Here is a 24,000-nt window from a genome sequence, read left to right as displayed (position 1 = left end):
TGTTCTCTTAGCCAGGCTTCTTCTGTAAAGAGATTTTAATCCTGACATGAAATTAAGCCGGGATCAGATTATACTCAATTCAGGCCCATTTTTCCAGCGTCTGACCCACTTATGAACAGAGATTTGGCATTTGGGACACCAAGACGTCACCAGGACGAGGATTCTATCATGTTAGATGGTTAGACATCTCCTACGATGTGCGCCTGCGTCTTTCATGTCTCCTCAAGGAAAGACCACGACTGACCAACACTTCGGTAGCCATGATTGACAACTCCTTGCCCCGCCCCAGCAATAACCTATGAAGTAACACAGTGTTGTGAGGGAAGGTTTGGTCGGGGTCAATGTACAGATGCCAGTCGCCAAACAAGACACGGCAATAATCCACTGTGATTGATAATCTGACATGGCGAACCATCGTGAAAGACAAAAATATCATATAGTCTGATCGCAGCATTACCTGCTTATACATGTATATTAAAATATTGATGTTTTAATAAGTAAATGAAGACGCTCTAAAGTCAACAGTCCCTGTCAGTTTCGGGTGAAACGGGTGAAATTGGGTGGAAGTTACCTGGCTGAAGAAGAGGAGGAGTTTACAGCGGGATAGCGGTGCACAAAGCTACGTTAAGAGAAGCTCCATCCAGACTTTATGACCTTTGTTCTCTATGTTGTGAATAAATAGAGAAATCCTGATATTATTGGTATCTTAGACCATGTATCGTGTATCGTACCATATTGTGAGGCACCCCTAAAATATCTATTGAACTACACACTATGACATAAACAAACATAGACATTTGTCTGTGGGCGACAATGAAGGGGGTAAAAAAAAAAAAATTCAAAACAAAAGGCTGATGGAATGAGACGGAGGCAGAGAAACCTAAACAATGTCGGGTAAAAATAGACACAAAGTATTCACAAAGAAAACTGATACAGATGCACCGCCCAAGATAGAGGAAGACAAAAACAGATCAACAAAAGGAAGGAGTAACTACGAGAGGAGAGGAAACAAAAAAAGAGTAGCTGATTAGTGAAGATGCCGGTGGCTGATCAGATCGTCAGATAATCAGATTGAGCAGGACACACCTGTAACGTGGAATCTGAATGATTCCTGTGAAGCCACTGCTCTCTCTATGTAACTGAAACGTGTTTGATGACTTTTTTTATTTTCATTATTGATTCAACTGCAAGTTATTTTACAGATTGAGTGATTATGTGTTGGTTTCAAAAATGTCAATCTGTGTTTCCTAAACCTCTAAATTATTATTTTCAGGTGTTTTTTGTTATGAAAAAGAAAGAAAAAACTAACTATTTTCACGAGTAGTTGGCACTAAATGTTGTCATGAATCAATGAATAAAACAATAGTTTATCCAAAACAACACAAAACAGGTAGAAAATGAAAATAATTTTTAAGATTAAATGAACTAAGTTACTCACTGATCCACAGCGATTAGAATAATGTAAAGGACGTTATTTTCATGAGATTACTTCATTATTAGAGGTTTCTTTGAGTTTTTAAACTGAACAAAACTGCACATCCTCTTTTTGTTTCGCCCCGATTATTTGGGGCAAATGACGTGACCGAGGTCACGGTCATAAACCTGAACAGGTCCAAAGAAAGAAAGGAGAAGTGAATGTTTGTGTCAGCGCCGGGCTCCTGCAGCACAGGCACGTACGGTTACATTTAGTTTCTCTTTTTAATTGTTGGGTCAATTATTAAACTTTATTTTCCTTCAAACATCAACTTGCTATTTATGACACTGACTTCTTTTACAATTGTATTGATTTGTCTGTACAGATTATCAGAGTTTTAGTAACTTGTAGCTTGTGTTTTGTCTCAAATACGTAAATATTGCAAAAATTTGGTACATTGTTATTGAGGAAAATTATATTGCTATGAATACTGTTATTTAATTATTATTACAAGATAATCGTCAAGTATTTTTCAATCATTAATACATGTTCTCTGACTTTTCAGCTTCTTAAATTTGATTATTTTCTGGTTTTCTTTGCTCCGTTCAACAAATAAATCATTAAAAACTGATTTGAGAACATCCTAGCGAGGTTTGGCAAACACTGTTCAACATTTTCCGGACCAAACAAATGGAGGAAATACTCGAAAGATTCAATGATTGTGAAGATAAACGAGAGTTGTGTGTAACGTGTGCGCGTTTGTCCGGTCGTATCCACAGACTGTAATTGTTCCTGAACTCACCACCACCTCATCGCCGCTGCAATCTGAGCACTTGGTGAAATGAAAGTCTTGGGTATTTACCGCTGGAAAACAAAAACGTTGTTTCCTTCCATCTCATTGAAGATTCCTGAGTGTCTTTCAGGACGTGACACAAACAGGTTCTGTGTTGTTGGTCGGTGCTGGCAGACTGCGACCTGCTGATCCTGATCACTTCTACTCTTCTACTCTTCTACTTCTACCATTGCTCCCTGAATTCCTGTGACTTTTCTCCTCTTGAGCCTCTTTTCTTTGATTTACTGTGAATAAGGATCCAACTACTGGTTACTTTCTCTTCATTACTGACTGACTTCATCAATCTTTTATTCATAAAAGGTCAGAAAATGGTGGAAAACTTTCATCTGAGGTTCCCAAACCTCAAACCAAACCAAAAACACTCCGTTTGGTGCCACAGAGAAGCAAATAAACCAGAAAAGATTCTTATCTAAGAAGCTGAAATATGAGAACTTGAGGAAAAACATTTGATTAATTATCAATAGTTAATACAGACTGACTATACACGTACATGGAGCATAAGGGGGAGCAACAACTTTCCAATTTATGCAAACAAATTCAGGTGATTTAAATTTTTTTATTTCTAGTTGTGTGGTAAAGATTATATCGCACTTATTATTAATGTAAATGTAACTTTTTAATGTCTTGTGTGCATGATGATTGGTAGTTAACCTGGCTTAGCTTCAATTCTGGAGATCTACGGGATGAAATAGCTCAGTTTGCCCCCAAAAAAGTGAGTTGCAATCTGTAAAATGTTGAGTTAATGATGTTTAAAGTCACTTTCTTTAGCATATACACTCAAGAAACAGTAAAAAAAACACATAAAATGTGTCTTTACTGTTCCACGATAGAAATTAAAATCTTTGTGGGATTTTTTAAGTGAATTAAGTGCGTTTTTTGTTCACGCGAAGCAACATGAAAAACATTGGATGATGAATTATGTGGAACATTATGTGGAATATCTTCAGTCCAAGACTGAGTCGGTTAATAATTGGAGAACATGTACAACTGCTCTGATTCCTCCTGCCCGATAACAAACAGTCTCTTATCAGTTCACTTCAGGTTTATGGGATGGAGTGGGAGTTTCCACACAAAGGCAAATATGACATGCACTACAAAGAGAATATGCTTCACGCTGCTATCCAAACGTCCTTCTTATCGGACTCCTCGCAGCCATCATTTTCCGTTCAGTGTCTTAATAACAGTTGAAAAATCAGCATGGGAGGGTTTTCTCTGCCACTGCGGATACATTATACAGTGTGAAGTGTAAATGCAGCTGAATTTGGACCCAAAACAATGTTGTTGCCGCACAAATTTGTTAAAAACAAAAGCAAAGCAGATGTTTATAACAGTCCAAAAGTCCAAAGGCATCACACTTTCTCCTGCTTTTAAAGAAAAACACAGCTTGGATCCAGAGTCACATGCTTTTAACCAGCAAGTTTGTTTGATATATTCAAATGAAATGTGTTTCATGAGCAAATTTTGTCGTTATGGGCGTCTACGTCGAATATAGGCTGTTCTGAAAATGGTTGTTGTGTCTTTTTATGACACAAAAGAAAGTAGGTGTCACCCTCACACACTGCTCCACCGACCCACAAACCCCCCTGAGCTACGCGATCTGCCGCCGTCTCCTTCACCCTCCTTCCCCAACAGCTCTCTGCAAAACAAACCCCGCTCTCTGCGCTCGTCACTTTTCTTTCTTTACGACTCACAAGAATGCAGAGGAAAATGGTGGCCGTTCGCCTTTGGATCTCCATAAACTGATAGTGCCGGGGGGCCCCGCGCTCTGCACGCAGTTTAACAACCGAAACAGGAATCAAGACGTCGAGGTCATCGGAGCAAAAATACAACCTTTGAGACCTATGTGAGGTTTTATGGCCACAGATGGAGGCAGAGATACGGAGGCTTGTTTTGGTTTTGCGAGAACAGCTACTACAGTGCAACAAAATGGACAAAATCCACTCACTACTTACACAAATTTGTTGAGTAATTACCATCATAAAACGTTTATTTACTGCTTGGTTATATTTTAAATGCATCATACTGTGTTGCATGTGTAATCTGTTCTCTATTCACTACAGTAAAGCGTAATAAACATGCAAAAGTGTAATATAATACACATCCTTAAGTCAACGAAATGTCAGAAAGCAGTAATAATACAAATAAAATAAACTGTTTTGTTTTGTCTAGAAATGTTTGCCGCATAGAGGAGAGACAAAACAACAAAATCTTCACCTTCACGTAGCTGAAACCACCTTTATTTTTATTTTTAACAAAAAACACAAACTTATATTTAAATAATCATTGATCCACATATTGGGCAATAAGTGTTACTGTGGATTAATGATAAAATAATCAGTAAGGTGATGTTAAATGGTATTCCAGTGAATTATCTCCAGTGGACTATGTGCAATAATCAATTAATTCAGATTTTAAAAGGCATACGTGTGTGTTTTACGGTTGTATGTGATGCTATTTATCACAAAGGCTCTGTTAAAAGTAGATGATGTTCTTAGAAATTCCCACAAGCATCAGACATAATAAAAGGACTTAGTTAGGGTTAGGGTTAGCAGAAGTAATAATGCTGCTCCTCTTAGCTCAACAGTAGATCTCACAGAAGTGATTTAATGAAATGAAATGAAATTTACCGGGGTCTTTGAATGCATCTCGTTACCTCAACACACTGCGACAGTAGTCGTAATACAAGTATTACATGTTATTTGCTGTGTTCTGTCTATAGCAAAGTTTAAAACCACAGGCTTCTTTAATTAACTGACATTTATCATGATAATTACACTGATTTGAAAAAAAAAAGGTTATCATGGTAATCTTTGTGGCCGTGCATTTTTCAAAAAAACTTTCATTTCAGCTGCTGTAACATGAAGCGACAGTTTGAAGCGCCATTGTGTCGACATAAGTCATTTTAGGACAGAGAAAATCTTTGGAAACTATGCCAAAATGATCCCTGTATTCAGGTTAACTCTGTGACCTCTCTCACGTGTCTGCGTCCGTCTCCTGTTTCTCGTCTCTCTTTGTTCGACGCTGTCCTACAAAACAGAAAAAAACGGGGCTCCTCTCAAACGGAGCCAGCGGCAACGTAGGTAAGCGGTTACTGAGAATAATCGCTGTGTGTAAAGATGATATATAGTATATGGAAATCACTGCCTGAGGAAATCAACGTGGCATTGACTTTGCTGACTTCATCACCTTTTGTTTTGTCTCACTGGAGCAATTTTCCCTGTTTTGCCAGACGAGCGCAGCGTAAACAGTGACAGTCATTAAAAGGAGACTTTGCAGCTTTGGTTAGATGAGTTTTCAGACCACAGGCATTAAAACCTGCGGCGTGTGTCGACTGCAGACGTGGCCGGGCATGACGGGTACGGCTGACATCAGCGGGCAGAAGTAAAACGAACAGATGACAACATGGTTCAAAGGATGATTCTTCCCATTTCGGGTCAGGCTGCAGGAGAGTCAGGCTGATTCATGGGTGTGCAAATACATCAAAGGTTTAAGCCAATTACATTATGCAGCATTCTATTTACATAGGAACTCTGGACAAGCCACTGTCCATGGTGTTTGGCGCACGGCCTGGAGTCCTCAGAATCAGGCGGTCTCACAAAGTCTCCGGTCTCGGAGAACACAACACAACAACACTATATTCCGACAGTTTTCCGACTATAGAGAAGGCTAACCCTCATTTCAACATACATATTTCCCCTGACGGCGACTTTAATCATGATATTTTATTTTCTCTAACCCAACGAGCCGAGCCTAAGTCACTCTGCTTCGTCTGTGATCTCTCCAGTGGAGAATGAAAAGCACGAAAACAAGGTGATTGTTTGGTAACTTAAAACTCCACAGGTAACCCAGATCTGTCACGTCAGTCAGGTCTGTTTTTAACACACACATGAGGTGACGTCCTCACAGTGTTTGACAAAAAACAAGAACACCAACGGAGGTGGGAATCTCACAGAACAATCACGACGATATCCCGATACATGGATTCTGGAATAATCACGATCGTGTTTGATGAATTATAATTTCATTATAGTGTTGTGTATGGAGAATATGCCCAGGTCTTACAAGACACCATTCAACAACTTCCTGATAAAACTTTTTCAGACTTTAGACATATAGTTAGCCTTTTATCAGGATTGCAAGGATTGATATCTATGATATCTATATCTATGAGGACGTAAACACAGCGAATACCGAATCAAAGGGGGCCTAGGTAAGAGCCTTGGGGTACTCCACAGACACAGAATAACTCTATAAAAGATTCAGCTGTCACAGAGAAAAACAGAGAGGGAAACAAGGTATGATGATGATTAGGGAAATTCAATTACAAATTTGATAATGCATTAAAAACATTTCTTTTATATAATTAAAACAAGTTACTGTTGTTTTCAGCTTCTTAAATGTGAATATTTGAGAAGATCATCACTGTTTTGAGGTTTGGGAAACTTCAATTGACATTTTCAGCACTTTCTGGACCAAACAAGTAATCAATTAATGGAGAAAATAACTGACATATCTATCGATTATGAAAATATTTCGAATTTGCACACCTGTTTTGTAGAGTAAAAGGTGAAAAATTGATAAATTCAGTGGAAATATCACAAGAAATATTGAGTCAATTAATACTGGAAAATGCAACTGTTGAAAGATGAAAAATCCAAATATCTCCAATTTTTTAATCTAAATAAAATAGCACAAGTCATACTTGGATCGTCCTTAAAAAAGAACAAAACTAATCAATCATGTTGCTTTTCAACTCTTCAGCTATACATGGATTTCTGGCGAGATGAGACTCGTCGACAGACGCTCGCGCAGATGCAAATCAGCTGAGTGTGTGTGTGTGTGTGTGTGTGTGTCTGGTACTGAACTGTGAGTCAAATCATTAGTCAGAAAAAAAACAACATATCATCCTTTAACTGCAGCAAAAATGGCTGCCGGCAACAAAAGGAAGGATGTACCATTATTCACTAATGGGGGGGTTTACATGACAGGAAACAGGGTCAGTCTTGTCAACACAGTGACATCAGAAGAATTAATGCAAACACGGCGAGTACAAACATCTTTAAAATCCCTGCACGGAACAGAAGTGGACTCATATCCGAGTATTGATCTTCAGGAATCATTAGGCGTGACTGGATCTGCTGCACGACACCTGGTTACTCTGTAACCCGCCGTGTCGTCTACGCGCGGCCCCGCAGGAGACCCCGCGGTGATATAACGACCAAAGAATCTGGAAATCGGTTTCATATCAGTGACTTATTCTGTCATTACAGTTGCGGGGTGGGAACTCCAAGTTCGCCCACATCATTAGCTCGACGTTTCGGCTTCTTCTGACAGTTTAAAATCACAGAAAATGTGACGAACTCTCTGAGTGTTAGACGAGATAGAACACGACACAGTGTCTTGGCATGCCATTTGTTTCCTGTACATGTAAACGAGGATGGTAACAATTAATCTAATGACGAAAATATTTAGACAACAAATTATTGGATTTTTGCTCTTAAAAATTTGATTTCTTTACAATTTGATTCAATTCTTTACAAGTTAAATGTCAACAAATTCCACAAGTTGTTTTTCGTGTTTTAGCCAAATGGTTATTAATCACAATAAAGTTATGTGCTGAGCTTAAACTACAGTTTACCTTTTATTTTTGATTGAGTTAAGAATTTGTGAAAGGTGGAATAACAAAAATCACTCTTGCTGAAATGTGCCAATTTAGAGGTTTATTACTTAGTAACATACATTTATTTGGTTTTCTTTTGCAACATGACTTGAAAATGTCAGATTATAATAAAATATTGCAAAAAAACAAAACTGTTTACATTATATGTGGGTTTCAGTGCATTTACCCCACTGTATGCAATCTATTCAGCTCCAAAACTGCAAACACAACAACAAGTTCAATCAACATGTCGGCTCCACTCTGATCACATACTCTGGTACGTACAGGAGAACAGTATTTCTGATTTTCCTCCAAGTACCACAACAGGAAACTGGCATGCCACTGGTTGCACACGTACCACAGCTTGAGAACCATGGGATTAGACTATTCAATCCTCTCTGCACTTCCTTGCTTTGACACCACGCGGCACCACCTCTCTGCACACGTGTGTTTCATGAAATCTTTTGTGACTCTGCTCGATAAAAGCTGCGATTAAGGAGGAAACTCTTTAACCTGCCTCTGCCGCTGCAACTTTCTCATGAGGCTGGCTTCCTTATCAGCCTCCCTCTGGCCTCGGGGCGGCCTGTGGAGATGCAGGCTCTGCTCAGACAGGTCTGACAACATACTGCTGTCACGACACCGAGTCTTCAAAATACCAACACAATGACACTAAAACACGTCTCAGAGAGAGAGAGAGAGGAAAAAAGCAAATAAGAATACGACAGAGAGGCAGGAGTTATTATTAAAACATAACTTTCTGTAGCTTTTATACAAGGTGAACCCTCTGCACCTCTGCGGGTGACACTCACTTGCCTGAGGGGGGCGACTATTTTCACTTAACCCGACTTTTCTTTGTTCTTGACAGAGTCGTGTTTTGCATGACACCAAATGTGGGACAACCCACAACCAAAGTTAAACAAAATTCAACTGCTGCAACATTTAAAAACGATAGTTTGGGGGATTTTTTGGGGGGTTATATATCGTCTCAGCCCCCCCCCCCCCATATACCAGATTACACTGACAAAAACAGCACTTCTCAGCTCACAGGACACAGGGCTGCTGATCCACTGCTGTCCTGACCAGTAAGTTTGTGTCACTCAAATCCAACAGAGGGATTTCAAACACCAAAGCCCAAAATAAAACCTTTGAACTTACTGATTTCTTGTTGTTACACAGGCTTTTCCAACAGAAACAATATAAGTTTGTGCCACTTTGTAAACCGTTTACATTCCACACCAAAGCTCATGGAGAAAATTTTACAACACACTGACACTGCTGCCTCTGTCACTAAGTTCAGATGAAATTTGTGAATTCTGTACTAATAATACTTCATTCAGATTTACCTCAGTGACTAAAACTTGCTAAAAGAGGCAGCAGTTGACCAGCAGTCAACACTACTTTTGTCAATGGAGTTTGGTGTGGGAGAGTGAGCGGTTTACATAAAAGATAAAAACTTTAGTTTCCTGTTGCAAAAACGCTGCCTAACAACAAAGTTAACAAGTTAACAAATTCTTAAGACACATTTTATTAGGTGAGCCTTTTGCTGACTGGATTAAATAGTTGTTATTTTTATTTCCCCCACTCGCAGCCATGTTTCTCAGCACACAATTTGCACTTAAATGTTTATGAAACACTTTAAAACATCCCAAACTGTCCCTTTAATGTTTAAAAATCCATTTTAAAGATGCCTGAACATGTGCATAATCCAGTTCATTAGGGCTGACTGCTGCCAAGCTTCTCTTCAGTAATATCTGTTCCAAACGACTCCGTCAGGTGACTGCTTTCATTCGACCTCAGCCGCCCCTGCTTCTTCATACACATACATATTCACACACAACCAAGACTCAAAGTCAACAAACGATCCGCCGTTTTCCCGTGCAGTGCGGGTCACATGGGACGCTCGTCCGTACTCGTTTACCAAACAAACATGGCGAGAGGCCAGACTCAGCACCATTGGGAAGGCGTCCGGTTTCTGTTTGCGTTGTGCTGTGATCGCACAGAGCCCACGGACAATTCAACAGCATTTAACACGATCTGTTGTTTCGCGTGCAATAAAGGGGGAGGAAGGTGGTCGGGTGATTGTAACGGAGCGTTTATCTCTCTGTCTCTCTGATTCTCAGGTGTTGCTCAGTCCTGCTTCTACACCACGCACGTCACTTACTTCCTGAATAGAACAGGAGAGGTTTACAGAGGACGAAGAAGCCGTTTGACAGATGTGTCCTCAACTGTTTGTCCATGATTTAAGCACAATTTACAAGTCATAATCAAATATCTAACTATAATGCATAAATATCAGCTTAAAACAAAGTCAAATAAACCTCTTGAATGTACATTACTATCATAACCATTTACATTACAAAGGCTGTGCCATTGTAATACTATTTAAAAATTAAAGCAACATGCTTTTATGACTGTATAATCTCCACCAAATGTAAATTATTTTTAATTTCGTATCTTAAAGCGAGGGCCTTGCTTTACAGATGCTGCCATCTTAGCTCGCCCCAAATTGGATAAAATAAGACAGCACCGGATACATCGTGACACGATATTATCGCGGTTATTTAAGCCACGATACTATATTGCAAAAACACTGAGCGTTTGCGAAATCATATACTGCGATAAACTCACACAACATCGCTAGTGAAAGTGAGCACTTGGCACCATCTAGTGGACTATAACGTCAATTCATGCTAATGTTTAACATCACTTTTTTACAAGACATCCTTCAAGGCATGCAAAGGCCACCATAGTTCCCCGACACACTTGGGAAATTCTTCCGGTATTTTTACACTGCGTAGTCCCAACACTAGAGGTCTCCAATGTTTACATACAGAACCTGTACAATTATATACCTTTTTTCATTGTGCATTAAAAAAAAAGCATATCTTCAATATCTTCGGACCGCTTGTAGAGATCTCGGGGGAAAAGTTTGCAAAAAAAAAATCCAAATATACGTGCAATTCTGCGAATAAATGATGACGTTTAATAACCACTTCACTGGGACGTCGCTCCAGTTTTCACAGTTTTAGTATAATGTCGTGAAACACAACATTTCCTGCACTTTAGTGCAAAAAGCAAATATTACAACAATAATAGATGGAAGAAGCACTCCATCTTCAATTTTGGCGCCACCTACTGCTCATCTTAGTGAACTAGCTCTCCATATTTGTTTGACAGCTGTGAATGAAAACAAACATAAATCTAAATAAAATCTCGTCAAAACACGCAATTTTTTATGTAAATAGAAGCAATTTTACAGGTTAACTTTACACACCAGGTGTTTGTGTGGGACTTTAAACCTGTTTACCTGCATCTTATTCACACAGGGAAAAGTCAACAAATGATGCACCTAAAATCCAATTTGCTCATTTTCCTGAGCATAACAGGTTGTTGTTAACGCTTTACTGGTGGCGTTTACGTAGGTTTGCGCGTAAATTGAAGCGTAAATCGTTTTTGTTTTGAAACATGTGAAGTGTTTAAAAACAGTCAGCAGGAGACGCGCGGCGCATTTCAGCGGCGCGTCACAGACTCTCACCATGGGTTTGACGTCCTCGAACACGGACGCGTCCTCGGCTCCGTCCGCCCCGGACATCCTCACCGGCTTCAGCTGCGTGAAAACCGCCCTCTCTTCTGTCGCATGCGGCGGATTCATAGCCAGTCCTACACTCGTTGCCATTCAAACGTTGTTTTCACTCTTCTTTCGCGAATATATCTTCCACCGGATGTGGTTTTGTGGAGACACAAAGACAAAAATGTTTGTTTTTGTTTGTTTGTTTGCTTGTTTGTGTCCTCTTTTTCCAAAGCTGAGAAGGCTGCGGCGAAAATCCACAGAGCGGATTCTCTCGTCTTCTCTGACTCCAGGTTCGTTTTACCTGCACTCAAGTACAGACCTGCTACCTGTGAGCGAGAGACGGACACACGGCGCGGCCAATCACAGCCGGGCAGCGGCACCGCGGGCCAATCAGCGGCGAGTGCGGGGGCGGGACTCACCTGAGGGCGGATCCCACACGCACATCCACTGGAGGAGAGCAGCAAAAACAACACACACACACACACACACACACACTATATTCTAAATGTATTTATATTAATAATGGGCAAATTCATATGCTTTAATAATAATTATACAGAATACATGGTGCAATATTAATTTAAAAATATATATAGATAAATTATTATAATATATTAATGTTGTATATGTATGATTTCTAACTTGTGTCTGCATGTGAGTCTCAGAATTCTGAGTTGTGTTTACAAAACTAACTTAAATTGTAGCGTAAATGTGCTAAAAGTTTTTCGTCTTTTAGCAGTTCATTTATTGATAATGCCTTTTGGGTTCACATGAAGTGTTTTTATTTTGAAAGATTGTATTTGAGACAGCCTTTTCTTTTATAATACAACATTAAAATGTGTTTGTTTACCATGTGGGGCATAATTTAAGGCTATGCAATTTAAATACAACATTCATTGTGTCGTTTATTGGGTTGAGTTGGTTCATCTAAGTGATTCAAACCTTTAGTCTCAGGGTTTATTGTTTTTTGGGTTTTTTATCTGAGTCTCATCAGGGTTATTGATTTGTATTATTATGATTATTATTGTTATTATTATGTCATTGTGTTAATGTGTCTTTAGCACACTCAGAAAATTACTTTGGCAGAAGTTGAAGTCACTTTTTATAATAGTATAGGTCTTAAAAGTATATGGCATTTACTGTGCTTAAGTATGAATGAAGTAATTATCGGATATAAAATGTACTTGTTTTAAATGTTTTAGAAGTAAAAGTATTAAAGACTAGAAAAGCTCTATACAACGACAGACCAGCTCTTCTTCTTCTGGTTTTATTTGTTAGTAACGAACAACAAGGATCGGGATCGTGAGTTTGCAAATTCCGGGTTCCGACCACAAATGGAACACACCACAAACAGAGAAACGGGGGGTGTTGTATGTGCCGAGCGTCGACGCCGTGTCCCCGTTTACCCTCTCGTCTAACAACAACAGCGCTGCGGGAGACAGAGTGAGAAAGAGACAAGGAGGAATGTGGCAGATCGAGTTTCCTCTCATCCTCAGATGTGGCTTCCCCACCGATTAAGTGATAAAGCAGTTTAAAAAAGAAAAGGAAAAGACAAACCACCTCCTGCCACCTCTGCCTCCGTTCAATGCTTTTCCTCCTCTTTCCCGTGTCGCTCCGTACATTTACTCGGCACACAAATTGACTATTGACAAAATTAAGTGGTTAGACAGGTTATGCTTTTGTCTCCACCTGCGGCCTGTGGGATTCCTTTGTTGTTGTGATGTTGTTTGATTTTCTTTGTTTCGGTGGGGGGTTTTAATTTTTTGCCTGCCATGTTACCCGATACATCGTGAAGGAGTTTCAGCAGCACAAATATATTCAATACCAGTTTCCTCTGTAGATTTCATTACAATGATATTTGGTTAAACGATGCGATTACTTGCGACATCAGTGTAACATTTTTTCTCAGTTCCACGTATGAGTGAGTCTCCTCTGATTTCTCGCGCCTATTATGATAAACGAAAGTGATGCAACAGTTCAGTGAAGTGAAGCCAAGTCGAGGGAACACGCCCGGAGCAAAAGTCTGCACATACTTGTTTTACGATGACAGGTTTAATTTGCCTTCAAGACGCAGTTATAAAAATAATCTGCATGATGATCAGAAACAATATATACAGTACACATATATGCAGTGTATATATATACATAAATATATGAAATGCATCGTTTTTTGCATCATTTGAACATCCTTTTCTCTTCTTCAGAAATGAGAATTTGAAAAAAAAGTCTCTTTTAACCTGAAAATGTAATCTGAGCAACATAATCAGAAAAAATGGAAATAAATAAATAATTAGTTTTTAAGAATGACAATAAAGGTTTATAAAGACAATCAATGATTCAGGAATTTGAGAAGAGCACACAGTACTGATTATTAGCATGCTACCATGGTAAACCATCACCCTTAGCTTTTGTGTTTAGCACTAATTACTGACTATTAGCATGCTACCATGCTAAACTGTTGTCATTAGCTTTTGTGTTTGTCACTAATTACTGACAATTAGCATGCTACCATGCTAAACTGTTGTCCTTAGCTTTTGTCTTTAGCACTAATTACTGACTATTAGCATGCTACCATGCTAAAATGTCATCCTTAGCTTTTGTTTAGCACTAATTACTATTAGCATGCTGCCATGCTAAACAATCACCTTTAGCTTTTGTGTTTAGCACTGATTACTAAGTGTTAGCATGCTGCTGTGTTAAACCAACAGCTCTACGCATTGTGTTGTTGCTGCCTGCTTTTACAATAGGAAACCACACAAAAATGCAGCCTTGAACCTGGTCCCGGTTTCATTAACGCTCTGATTATTTTAAGCAGCCCATTTGTCTTCCTGGAATGCGTTCGACCAATTGTTGTCATAGCATTAACTGGTTATTGTACGGTCTGTTTTTATCACACCTCTATATGTCTAACTCTGACACTATTATAGTCTTCAAATATGCGGGCCAACCAGTGGGACCACCGAGACCAGATCAGAACAGTTCCTCTTGTTATTATTAGGCAGGATAAACAGAATTGTCTGCATCATTTTCTCACACTTTGTGATCTCCATTCACATGACGTGCAGTTTGACAGCGGTGAACTGATGAGATCAGTCAACAATGTTGCAGCGGTGTGTTTTGACTCAGCCAGAGACTAAATGTCCCAGCGACGTTAGACAGGTTTCAGCTGAAGTTATTGCACGTCTTGAATCCCTCAGAATATTCGAGTTTCGATAGTTACCGCATCTTTTAAGCGCTGCTACCTTATTAAGTCCAAGTTAATATTCAAGTGTTCAATATTTCTATTCAAGCTAATGAAGTAAACACAGTGAATTTTATGTCTTCGTTGATTTGCATGTGGATTTGCATTGTGGGATTCATGTCACCAGGTGCATCTGAAGCAACATTTGCATTTTCATTGCCTTACAAAAGTCCAAGTTGCCCCAAGTGACAAATACTGACCAGAACTTAAGGAGCTACTGCAGCTTATAGTTGAGTGAAAGTTGCAAGCTGCATTCCCACAGATTGGTTGACATCAAATTCAAGGACTTTTCAAGGACTTTCGAGGACCAATGTCCTAAAATTGAAGTACCAAATGTGCTGATGATGGGAGGGCAACTTGTAAGAGCCGCTTCATCCATGACGTCTTTGTCATTTTCTTTAGCGAGACAGAGATCATGGAATTTTCATTTCCCAGGCATCACATTGTCCTTTGCTCTCTCACTTGCTTAACTTTACTCGCTCATTGTTCTGCACAGAATCTCACCTCAACGGCGGAGAGAGACAGTGGGCAGTGTCTCTCTTGTTTGTTGTCCTCAGACAGTTACCTAAATAACAAATTAACTTCTTTTTTGCACAAAAATTCAAGCACTTTCATTGACCGTGTCTATTTAGGGTGATTTTCAAAAACTTTCAAGGAGCCTTTTTGTCAAATTCACATCCTTTCAAGGATTTCATGGAACCGTGTGAACCCTGTGCAAGTGACACTCGTGCATAGAGTGAATTCTAGTTAACATTTTGGAGAATTGGAAAAAGATTGTGGCAGCAACTCTCTCCCATATAACTGCTTTAATCCCGTGTATTTCACTTGGTGTCGCCCATGTTTTGTCACACTCGAGTGTCACGCTGTCTTTATCAGTTTGTGCAGGTGAGAGCAGCTGATGAAGGTGCCAAACTTAGCAGCATATCACCTGTCAACGCTGACAATAGGAGGCGTATTGCGTTACTATCTGAGACGGTTTAAACAGCCTCATCACTGCCGGGGCTCATGAGAGCGATCTCAGGCTTTATGTGAATGCACTTCACTGTTTAAACAATTTTGTCATATGATTAATTGCTGTCTTTTCATTTCCAGTATTGCTTTGATAAAGATAAAGAAATCAGACCCACATGTTATGCTATTCTTTTGCATCTGGAATGTCAAGGAAATGATGTGGGCCTACAAAATAAGATCAAATCTTTTTTCATTGAAAACTATGAATAAAACCTCAGCGAGCACAGATCTCCAAGACTTAAACACATTTTACACACTGCACCTGAAATCTCTACATTTTTGATCCACTTGACCCAGAAGAACATTCTGGATCTGTGTAGAACTTTACCTGCATCTTATATAAGCATGACAACATTCATCCTGATCTGTTGAGAATCTAAATTGCCACCAGATCCAGAAATGTAGCCAAATATTGTTCAAATCTGATGACAGAATATTTTCACAAAAGATTCAGATTTGTCAATCTATCATCCATCCCTCCCTCCCTCCCTCCCAACCAACCATTCAAGCAACCAACAACCAACCAACCAACCATTCATCCAACCAACCATTCAACAAATGCATCAAACCAACCAACAATTCTACCCACCAACCATTCAACCAACAATTCCACAAACCAACCAACCAACCAACCAACCACCCAACCAACAGTGGATGCAGTACTTCTGGGTGATCAGTATAAATGCAGACGTTTGGTTCTATCATCAGGTCTCTTCCTCTATTCCAGCTTTAAGATGGAAAAAACCCTCAACCATCAAACCTGTAAAACTATCCCTTCATTCAAGGCTGCAGCCAGTAAAATGCTGAGCAGCCTGACTGAGTTTTAGCTGAGTTTGCACTGTAATGATCCGAAGATGACAAACACTGAACCAGTCATATTTAAATTTCAAGTCGGCTCATGTCGGCCACGAGTGTGCGATGAGACAATCAGAGGAAAATTGCTGATCGGGCACATGAGTTAATGGCTGTCAAAACAAAGACGAGGCGTTTTCTTTTTATTATGATTTTATATTTTTTTATGAAAACACTAAGTATTGAGTGGTGTTGCCATGGTGATTAAGGCTGGGTCACACCTATCACAGGTCTCTGTCTGGGAAATGTCAAAAAATTGTGGGTCAGAACTTATTCTGGAAAATGAGGTTTAATTACTGTTAGCGAGTTCCTGTGGACAGTTTTTGATGGATCAATCTGAATTTTTGGTATGTGTATGCAGAATCATAAAAGAATATAAAAAATAGAATAAAATATACAGTATATACATTAGATCACCAACATAAGCTTGATATATACAGACTAAACATTGTAATGTGTCAACATTGAAAAGTGGTGCGTAAAAATCAGGCTACAATTTCCCGACTTCCGTGAAAGTCTGGAAGATTCTATGTAGACACACAAACAACAAATTTTTTATTTATTTATTACACTTAACCTGACCTCAGGCTACTTATCTGGTTACGTAGAGGATAAAAACCCAAATAAACAGTGGGAGAACATGCAAACATGATGCACAGAAACCGAAGAGCCTTGCCGGGTCACGGCACGAACCGCTTCACAATGTACCGCCCTCCGGCGATAACTGTTATTACGATGTACACATTTGTTTTACTCAAACACTATAACTATATATACACTATAGGTTCTAAACCCCAAACATCAAACATTGTATGTCTTATGTACACTACAAAAAAGTAAACATGGAGACCAAAACCTGGTCCCAATGAAGCAGAACCTCATTTCTAAAGGAACTGGTTAAGTCCTTAAAGGGACAGTGACGCTAACCTGTATGTGTGTGTGTGTGAAAGTGCACATGTGAGACATGAAGATGCACTGACTTCACAGGAGACGATTTCACAACGTGTTCTGCAGAAACACTGCAGATGATGACTCAGCACAAAGGCATTTGTTTCTGAGAGGAAACATCTCATACGTGAAGATAAGATATCACTTCCTTTGACGTTATAAACAAACCTCTCTTTGTCAAAAAGTCTCAAGGTCACGCACTAGATTCAGGTCATCTTTTGATAGAGCAGCGGCGGCCATATTGTAAATTGCCGCCCAAAGGTAAAGCGACAGAAAGTGGACGACGTTTTCCTGCTTTCTTTCACTCCTGCAGGTCAAACTTCAAAACGCCTTTATGAGCTTTTTATATTTTATGACAGGTCAGACTCTGACCTGGTTCTGTTTACAGAGTCTCATGTTATATAATGTAGTGACAGGGAAGAACATACAAGTGTCCTGAAGCAGAGAGTGAGCAAAGTCGTAGAAGTAAGAAGTAAACGTTCTTCAACGTAAGTCACAGCTGCATTTCCACTGGTCATTGGGAAGTAAAAACCATTGAAATCTGATCTTATCTGATCATTAAAATAAAAGTCCAGATTATTTTTGGTGACCGGTTGTTACTTGGAGGCTTCATGTCAATCTCCCAGATCTTTGGCACTTGATTAAATCCTGACAGTAAAAGCTGGCCAAACCTGTTTGAAGGCAAACGTTTCATGTTTGATTAATTCATCACTGTTTGCTCATTATTGATTAACAGGAGAATTACGAAGCCCCACACGTGACGCAAAATACTAATTGCTGGGTATAGTATGATTCCCATCAACGACTTGGACGGCTGGGTGAGCAAATGGAGCGCACCCTCGCTGTGACACCAAAGTAAACTTTATTTTCGTCAAAAAGAGCCGGTGAAACTACAATAATCTCTACGTCAGTGACGCCGGAGCTCAGGGACCGTCTATAAAGTGCAACACCCTGAAAAAGATGTTTAAAAAATATCCATGATACAGGGTACTGCCATTAGACTCACCTCACATGTTTCCTTTGGAGTATACCACACCACTCAGTGTGAAAAAATATGCTTTTATATGTAATGTTTGTGAATATTTATGAGTAATTATAGTCAATAAATTCATGATAACACACTGCAGTGTCATTAAACAAAAAATATGCTTTTATATCATATAACTTCTTATAAATGTGTATTTTTAACTTTACTTAACTGTGATGATTCCTTGCAGTGTCAGGCTTTTGAGAATATCTCAGTGACTCATTCCCAACCTAAAATCAATCTTAATCACACTATAATCTATAAACACTATAAAGCTCATGGTGCAGCTTCGGCCCTCTTTATATGATGTTAATATTATGAATTAGTATTTTTGCACATTACACCTATTTCGTGGCCATAGGAGAAAACATTGGCATGCTTTAAATATGGAAAAATGTGGGTGAAATTACTACTTTAAATAAAATAATAATACTTGTCTATTTATTTATTTTAATTATACTTTGTGTAAGTATTAAATCTCTTTGTTCAAAGTTAACATTTGGCAGAAATTGGCCATTTTGGACCCCACTGAACATCTTTTAAGTTTTCAGTGGATGAGTCATCGTTTCTGCAGCAACTTCCCCAGTAAATGTTGCCAAAATGTCACACACTGTGCCTTTAAATGTGCTGGAATTGAATTGGGTGCTTGTGATTGAATTAAAGCCTCAGATTGGCTGTTTGGACTCGTGAGGCCCCGTTATTGACCGAGGGAGGGACCTGCGAACAGCCTGCGATTGTTCTCAGGAATGACGTTTAGGGCAAGAGCTTAAGAATTGATCTGAGTAAACAGTGAACCTCGCTGTGTGCAGAGGTGAGAGGCTCCGCAGGTTCAAGGTGGCAGAGGAAGACGACATGGGAGAGGAGAGGAGAGGAGAGGAGAGGAGAGGAGAGGAGAGGAGAGGAGAGGAGAGGAGAGGAGAGGAGAGGAGAGATGAATGTAGCGTGAAGTTTAAACAACAGCATGGATCCAAATGCAAAAAAAAGTCCGCATTTAGCTGCCACTTTATTAGGTACAGGAGCCAAAGACATAACTTCAAAGACATAACAAATTCCTAGTATTGTGTAAACTTGACCTGATTTACCTGATAAACCGGATTCTGATTATAATAATTATGAGATGCTGAGTCATAGTTATGAAGAAAATAATCATCATTTTAAGAAAGTATTTCATCATTATGAGACGCTGAGTCATAATTATTATGCAAAAATCATAATTATAAGAAAGTATATCATAATTATGAAATGCTGAGTCATAATTATTAGGCAAAAATCATAATTATAAGAAAGTATATCATAACTATGAGATGCTGAGTCATATTTTGAGGCTAAAATCATAATTATGAGAAACTTTAGGGTTTCATAAACGCGGTAATGACGCAGATACACACACAAACGAAGCGCTAATTGGAGCTTCCGGTCTATGTGGCCTTTAAGAGTATTTCATCATCTTTGTCGTGGGTGTTTTATTTCCACTTCCTGTGTTGGTAAAGTAAAGTTTGACATGTGATCTTTGTCCAGACACACGCAGCAAATCTCCGATCACTTTCTGCAATTTTTATGGTTTTTATTGTTGCTTTGATGACGGAAACAAAAGCCAGACACTTTATAACCGCAATCGTGTGCCACTGCGTTACTCAGCATTGAGTGAAGCAGAGAGTTATAGTGACGCACGCATGATTTATAATGTCAGATCTTTGGCCTTGTGTAGTTTATGGTCGAACAACACAAACAAATGACTAACATTTATATTATATACTTGTGTTTGTTTTGCTCCAACATCACGATTTAACTTAAAAAGTAACAATTTGGAGCAACTTTTTTGGAGAAAAACTCTGCAGACGTCGCGTCTCAACAGGTCTTTTTTTGGTGAGTGCCGGTTTAGTCATGTGAGAAGTGAGGCACAGGTCAAACCCATGGTTCTCAAACTGTGGTACATTTGCTATATACTATATGTTTTGACCATGTTTCCATGGGCCCTTGAAATCCTTGAAAGTTGCCCTTAATAGACATGAGTCATTGAAAGTGCTTGAATTTTGTGCAGGAAAGAAGTGAAGTTGATATTTAGGTAAATGTCTCTCCTCTAGTTTGTTACGGCGCCACCTACTGTTTCATGCCCTGCGTTGCTGGAGTTGTAATTACTAACTCTTGTTGCCGCTGACGTGAGATTCTGTGCAGAACAGTGAGCGAGTAAGTTTTTGTTTTGATTTTTGGGCGAATTTGAGAAGAAAGAATAAGTTTTTCCAACCATTTTCTTGTTAAAGGTCAATTTTGTTTTAATCTCAAATTTGACATTTACGAGAAGACGGATGGATGGAGGGACAAAAGTAGACTTTGGCATCATTAACTCCGTCTTCTCTGTCCTTTGTACACTGTAAAAGCATAATTTACTTAAATTGGTAACACTCAAAGTGGAGTTTAGAAGTTTGTATTTTTCCCCTAAAAGACTCTTTTGTTGCTAAACCTATTTTCACTTCTGAGAAAAACTCAATACACTCCACTTATCAGACTTTATATCACACAAGATAAGGTGCACTCACCAAAGGAAGAGAGTAAAACTATTTCACAACGGGCAATCCTATAGGATCTGTGGCCATATTTGGGCTCCAGGAAGTCCTGGAATTCCTTCAGGTGAGACACGTGGTGACGTTGTGACATCACCACGTGGAGGACGGGAAGGATGTGGGAGGGGGGGGGGGGGAGGCGGAGAGTCAACGGTGAATAGTCGCTTCCTGGAGCTGATAAGCGTCTGAGTTCTGCAGCGATGCTGAAAGATAGAGATTAAATGTCAGATTTTAACAACGCACACGCAGTGACTGTGAGTTCCTCTGCTCTCGCCAGACAACGGGTTATTTTAACCACCTGAAAACAGATCACGTTACTCCTCCTCCTCCTCCTCCTCCACCTGTGTGAGACGCAGAGACCGAGGAGGAAAGGTTAGAAACACCTTCCAGGTAAAAAGAGAGGCTGGTTCTTTCACCTCATCGCAGTGTTTCCCAATACTGGTTCTCGGGGACACCTGCATGTTTTATGGTTCCGGTTTGGTATGGTTTTCCATTACTATAGTATCTCCTCAATGTGGACGCGGTCGTCATATCACGGCGGCAGGTGACGTGGTCTTTATACGCGACACAAACACACAAACTAGTGACTTGTAAAGCAGTTGTTTTCAGTGTAACTGAATCATTAGAATCAGGGAATTAAAACAATTTGTTCAGTACTTCCTCCATGACCGGAGCACAGCGATGCTGGTCACTGGTCACGATCGACAGTGCTGTTGCTAAATGCATCAGACTCCTCTGTTAAATATTGAGATTTTAGACATTTCCCTGGTAATTGTTGGAGATTAATCCACGTTTTTTGGAACTGTTAAGTCTTTTTAACTGATCTACAGTTCGGCATTGTTCGGCTTAAGTCCTGTGTCTCACCAATCAGTGGCCGGCAGTCTGTTGGCGTCACATTTTTGTTTTCGTCAGAGCAGCCACTAAAAAAACAACCAGGTACTGTCACTGATGGAAAAGCAAGAACAAAAGCTACCTTGAGTAGAGTGAAGCCGAGTCACGCTGGAACTGCAAAGTGGTAAAGCACCATGAGACGTTTCCCCACTCCAACACACCTGATTCAAATGAACGGGTCGTTATCAGGTCTTTGCAGATCTCGATGACGAGCTGCTTATTTGAATCAGGTGTGTTGGAGCAGGGCAACATCTAAAACATGCAGGGGCAGTGGCTCCTCGAGGGCCAGGAGTGGGAACCACAAGCTACATTTGATTCAAATGTAGCTCGTCCAATTTTAGCACTTTAAAAAAAGCTTTTTTCAGAAAGAGTCTAAGTCCAAGCAAAGCCTTTATATTTAAAGCTGCAGTAAGTAAATTGTGTCAGTGACGAGACATTAGCCTTTTGCTGCGGGCAAAATTAGCAGGGAGCATTTGTGTGTATACAGCAGTAGAATTAGTTTCTGACGGACGCCTCCTTGTCTGACTTTTTTTACGAGCTCCGTGTTGCTGTTGCCTCTGTCTTGATCTAAAATAAATCACTTCCCATGTGTGAATTTTACAGACGTTTGTTTGTGTTGAAAAGTTTATTTTATTTTGCAAACTTTGACCGCATACACGTCGTTCACCAGGAAATAAGGAAACATGTGTGTGTTCCTTCTTTACACGACAGCATCGGGACGGGGAAGATGCAGCAAACGGCGTAGGCGGATCTCGTTTCTTCTCGATAAGTTCAATCCATAAAAGCTGGTAACTGGTTAAACCTGTTATCTGGTGAATTTACAGTGAGTAATTCTCAGTGCTGTTGTACTCGGCCTCCTCATGTACGTCACTATTTAATAAGATAAGAAAAGCTTTACTATCACGTTGTGTAATAAAGTAACTGTCATGGCTGTGAGGAAGCTGTTAAATGTGCTGTGAGTCTGGAAGTGTTGTATACATTCATGTCAACATAAGGTTTTTAAAGCTTCTGTGAACTTGGAATTTAAACATTTCATTCATTCATTTTATTCATGTATCGCTGCTTGTGATCTGTTTTGTCTACAAATAAATCTACATTCACTATCTATGGTCGAGCCAGTTTGGTTCAATTGGGAGATGTGGGATAGAAAATGCATGAATGGGTGTGAATGGGTGAATGGCAAGACTAGAAAAGCACGATGTAAATATAGATAATTTAACATGTCTAAATGATGTCTGTCACCGATTTTCAACGTGCACAGACTCGACCAATAGTCAAGACACAGGCGTTTATACTGTTTCAGAGTGGAGATTTCCAGGAATTTGGGATCTCACAGAAACTTGTGTGGCCAGTAGGTGGCGCAATGCCTGGATTTGCAGCTAGTTACCATGGACCGATTCGTCCTTAAAAGAAGATAAAAGACGGGGCAGAAGCCTGCGTCGTGCTACTCCTGCAAACTCTTGGCCACTGCTGTGGTTGCCATGGTTGCATAAAGATCAAAGGAGGGCGGAGTCTGTCGTAGGACCGCTGTGTGGCTAGTGGGAGCACAAAATGTGCACAAAATGCTTGCAAAATTGATTGGATCGCATCGAAACTCTGTGAAATTGTAATTTTCGTAGGTGAGTTTCTATTCATGGAACGTCCCTTAAGAGTTTTCCTCAAATTGTAAGTGAAAGAAAAAGACGATGTAAAAGAGAACAATCTTTGGATGGATGAATGGATGGATACAGTTACGATATATATGCTGATATATAGCAAATATGTGCTGATACAGATATTGTTCCAACAATCTTTAGTGACACATCTGCCACATTACAACCTGCCAAGTTTGACAGACATGAGATGAGCTGAAAGAAATAAAATCAAAAGCAAATAGATAAGATTTAAGATAGAAAAAATGTCATAAAAACTATAAAACTGGAGATAAAACAAATAAAAAGGACGACGTTCACACAGAGGCAACTCTGAAAAA

The 24,000-nt window shown here is 39.6% G+C and overlaps 1 protein-coding gene across 1 annotated transcript in view; it reads right to left on the bottom strand.

Annotated features, from left to right (window-relative positions):
• Positions 1–11,797, bottom strand: part of klf5l (Kruppel like factor 5 like) — a 29,485-nt gene extending 17,688 nt beyond the window's left edge. Inside the window, exon 1 of the mRNA XM_058627572.1 lies at positions 11,462–11,797. Within this exon, the coding sequence (XP_058483555.1) occupies positions 11,462–11,602 (141 nt within the window). The 5' untranslated portion in view covers positions 11,603–11,797. The remainder of the gene's footprint in view (positions 1–11,461) is intronic.
• Positions 11,798–24,000: the final 12,203 nt, after the last annotated feature.

This window comes from Solea solea, chromosome 4 (genome assembly GCF_958295425.1).
Source record: "Solea solea chromosome 4, fSolSol10.1, whole genome shotgun sequence".
Taxonomy (NCBI): domain Eukaryota; kingdom Metazoa; phylum Chordata; class Actinopteri; order Pleuronectiformes; family Soleidae; genus Solea; species Solea solea.
Note: the sequence above shows the minus strand (reverse complement) of the source record. Positions and strands in the feature narration are given on the sequence as shown.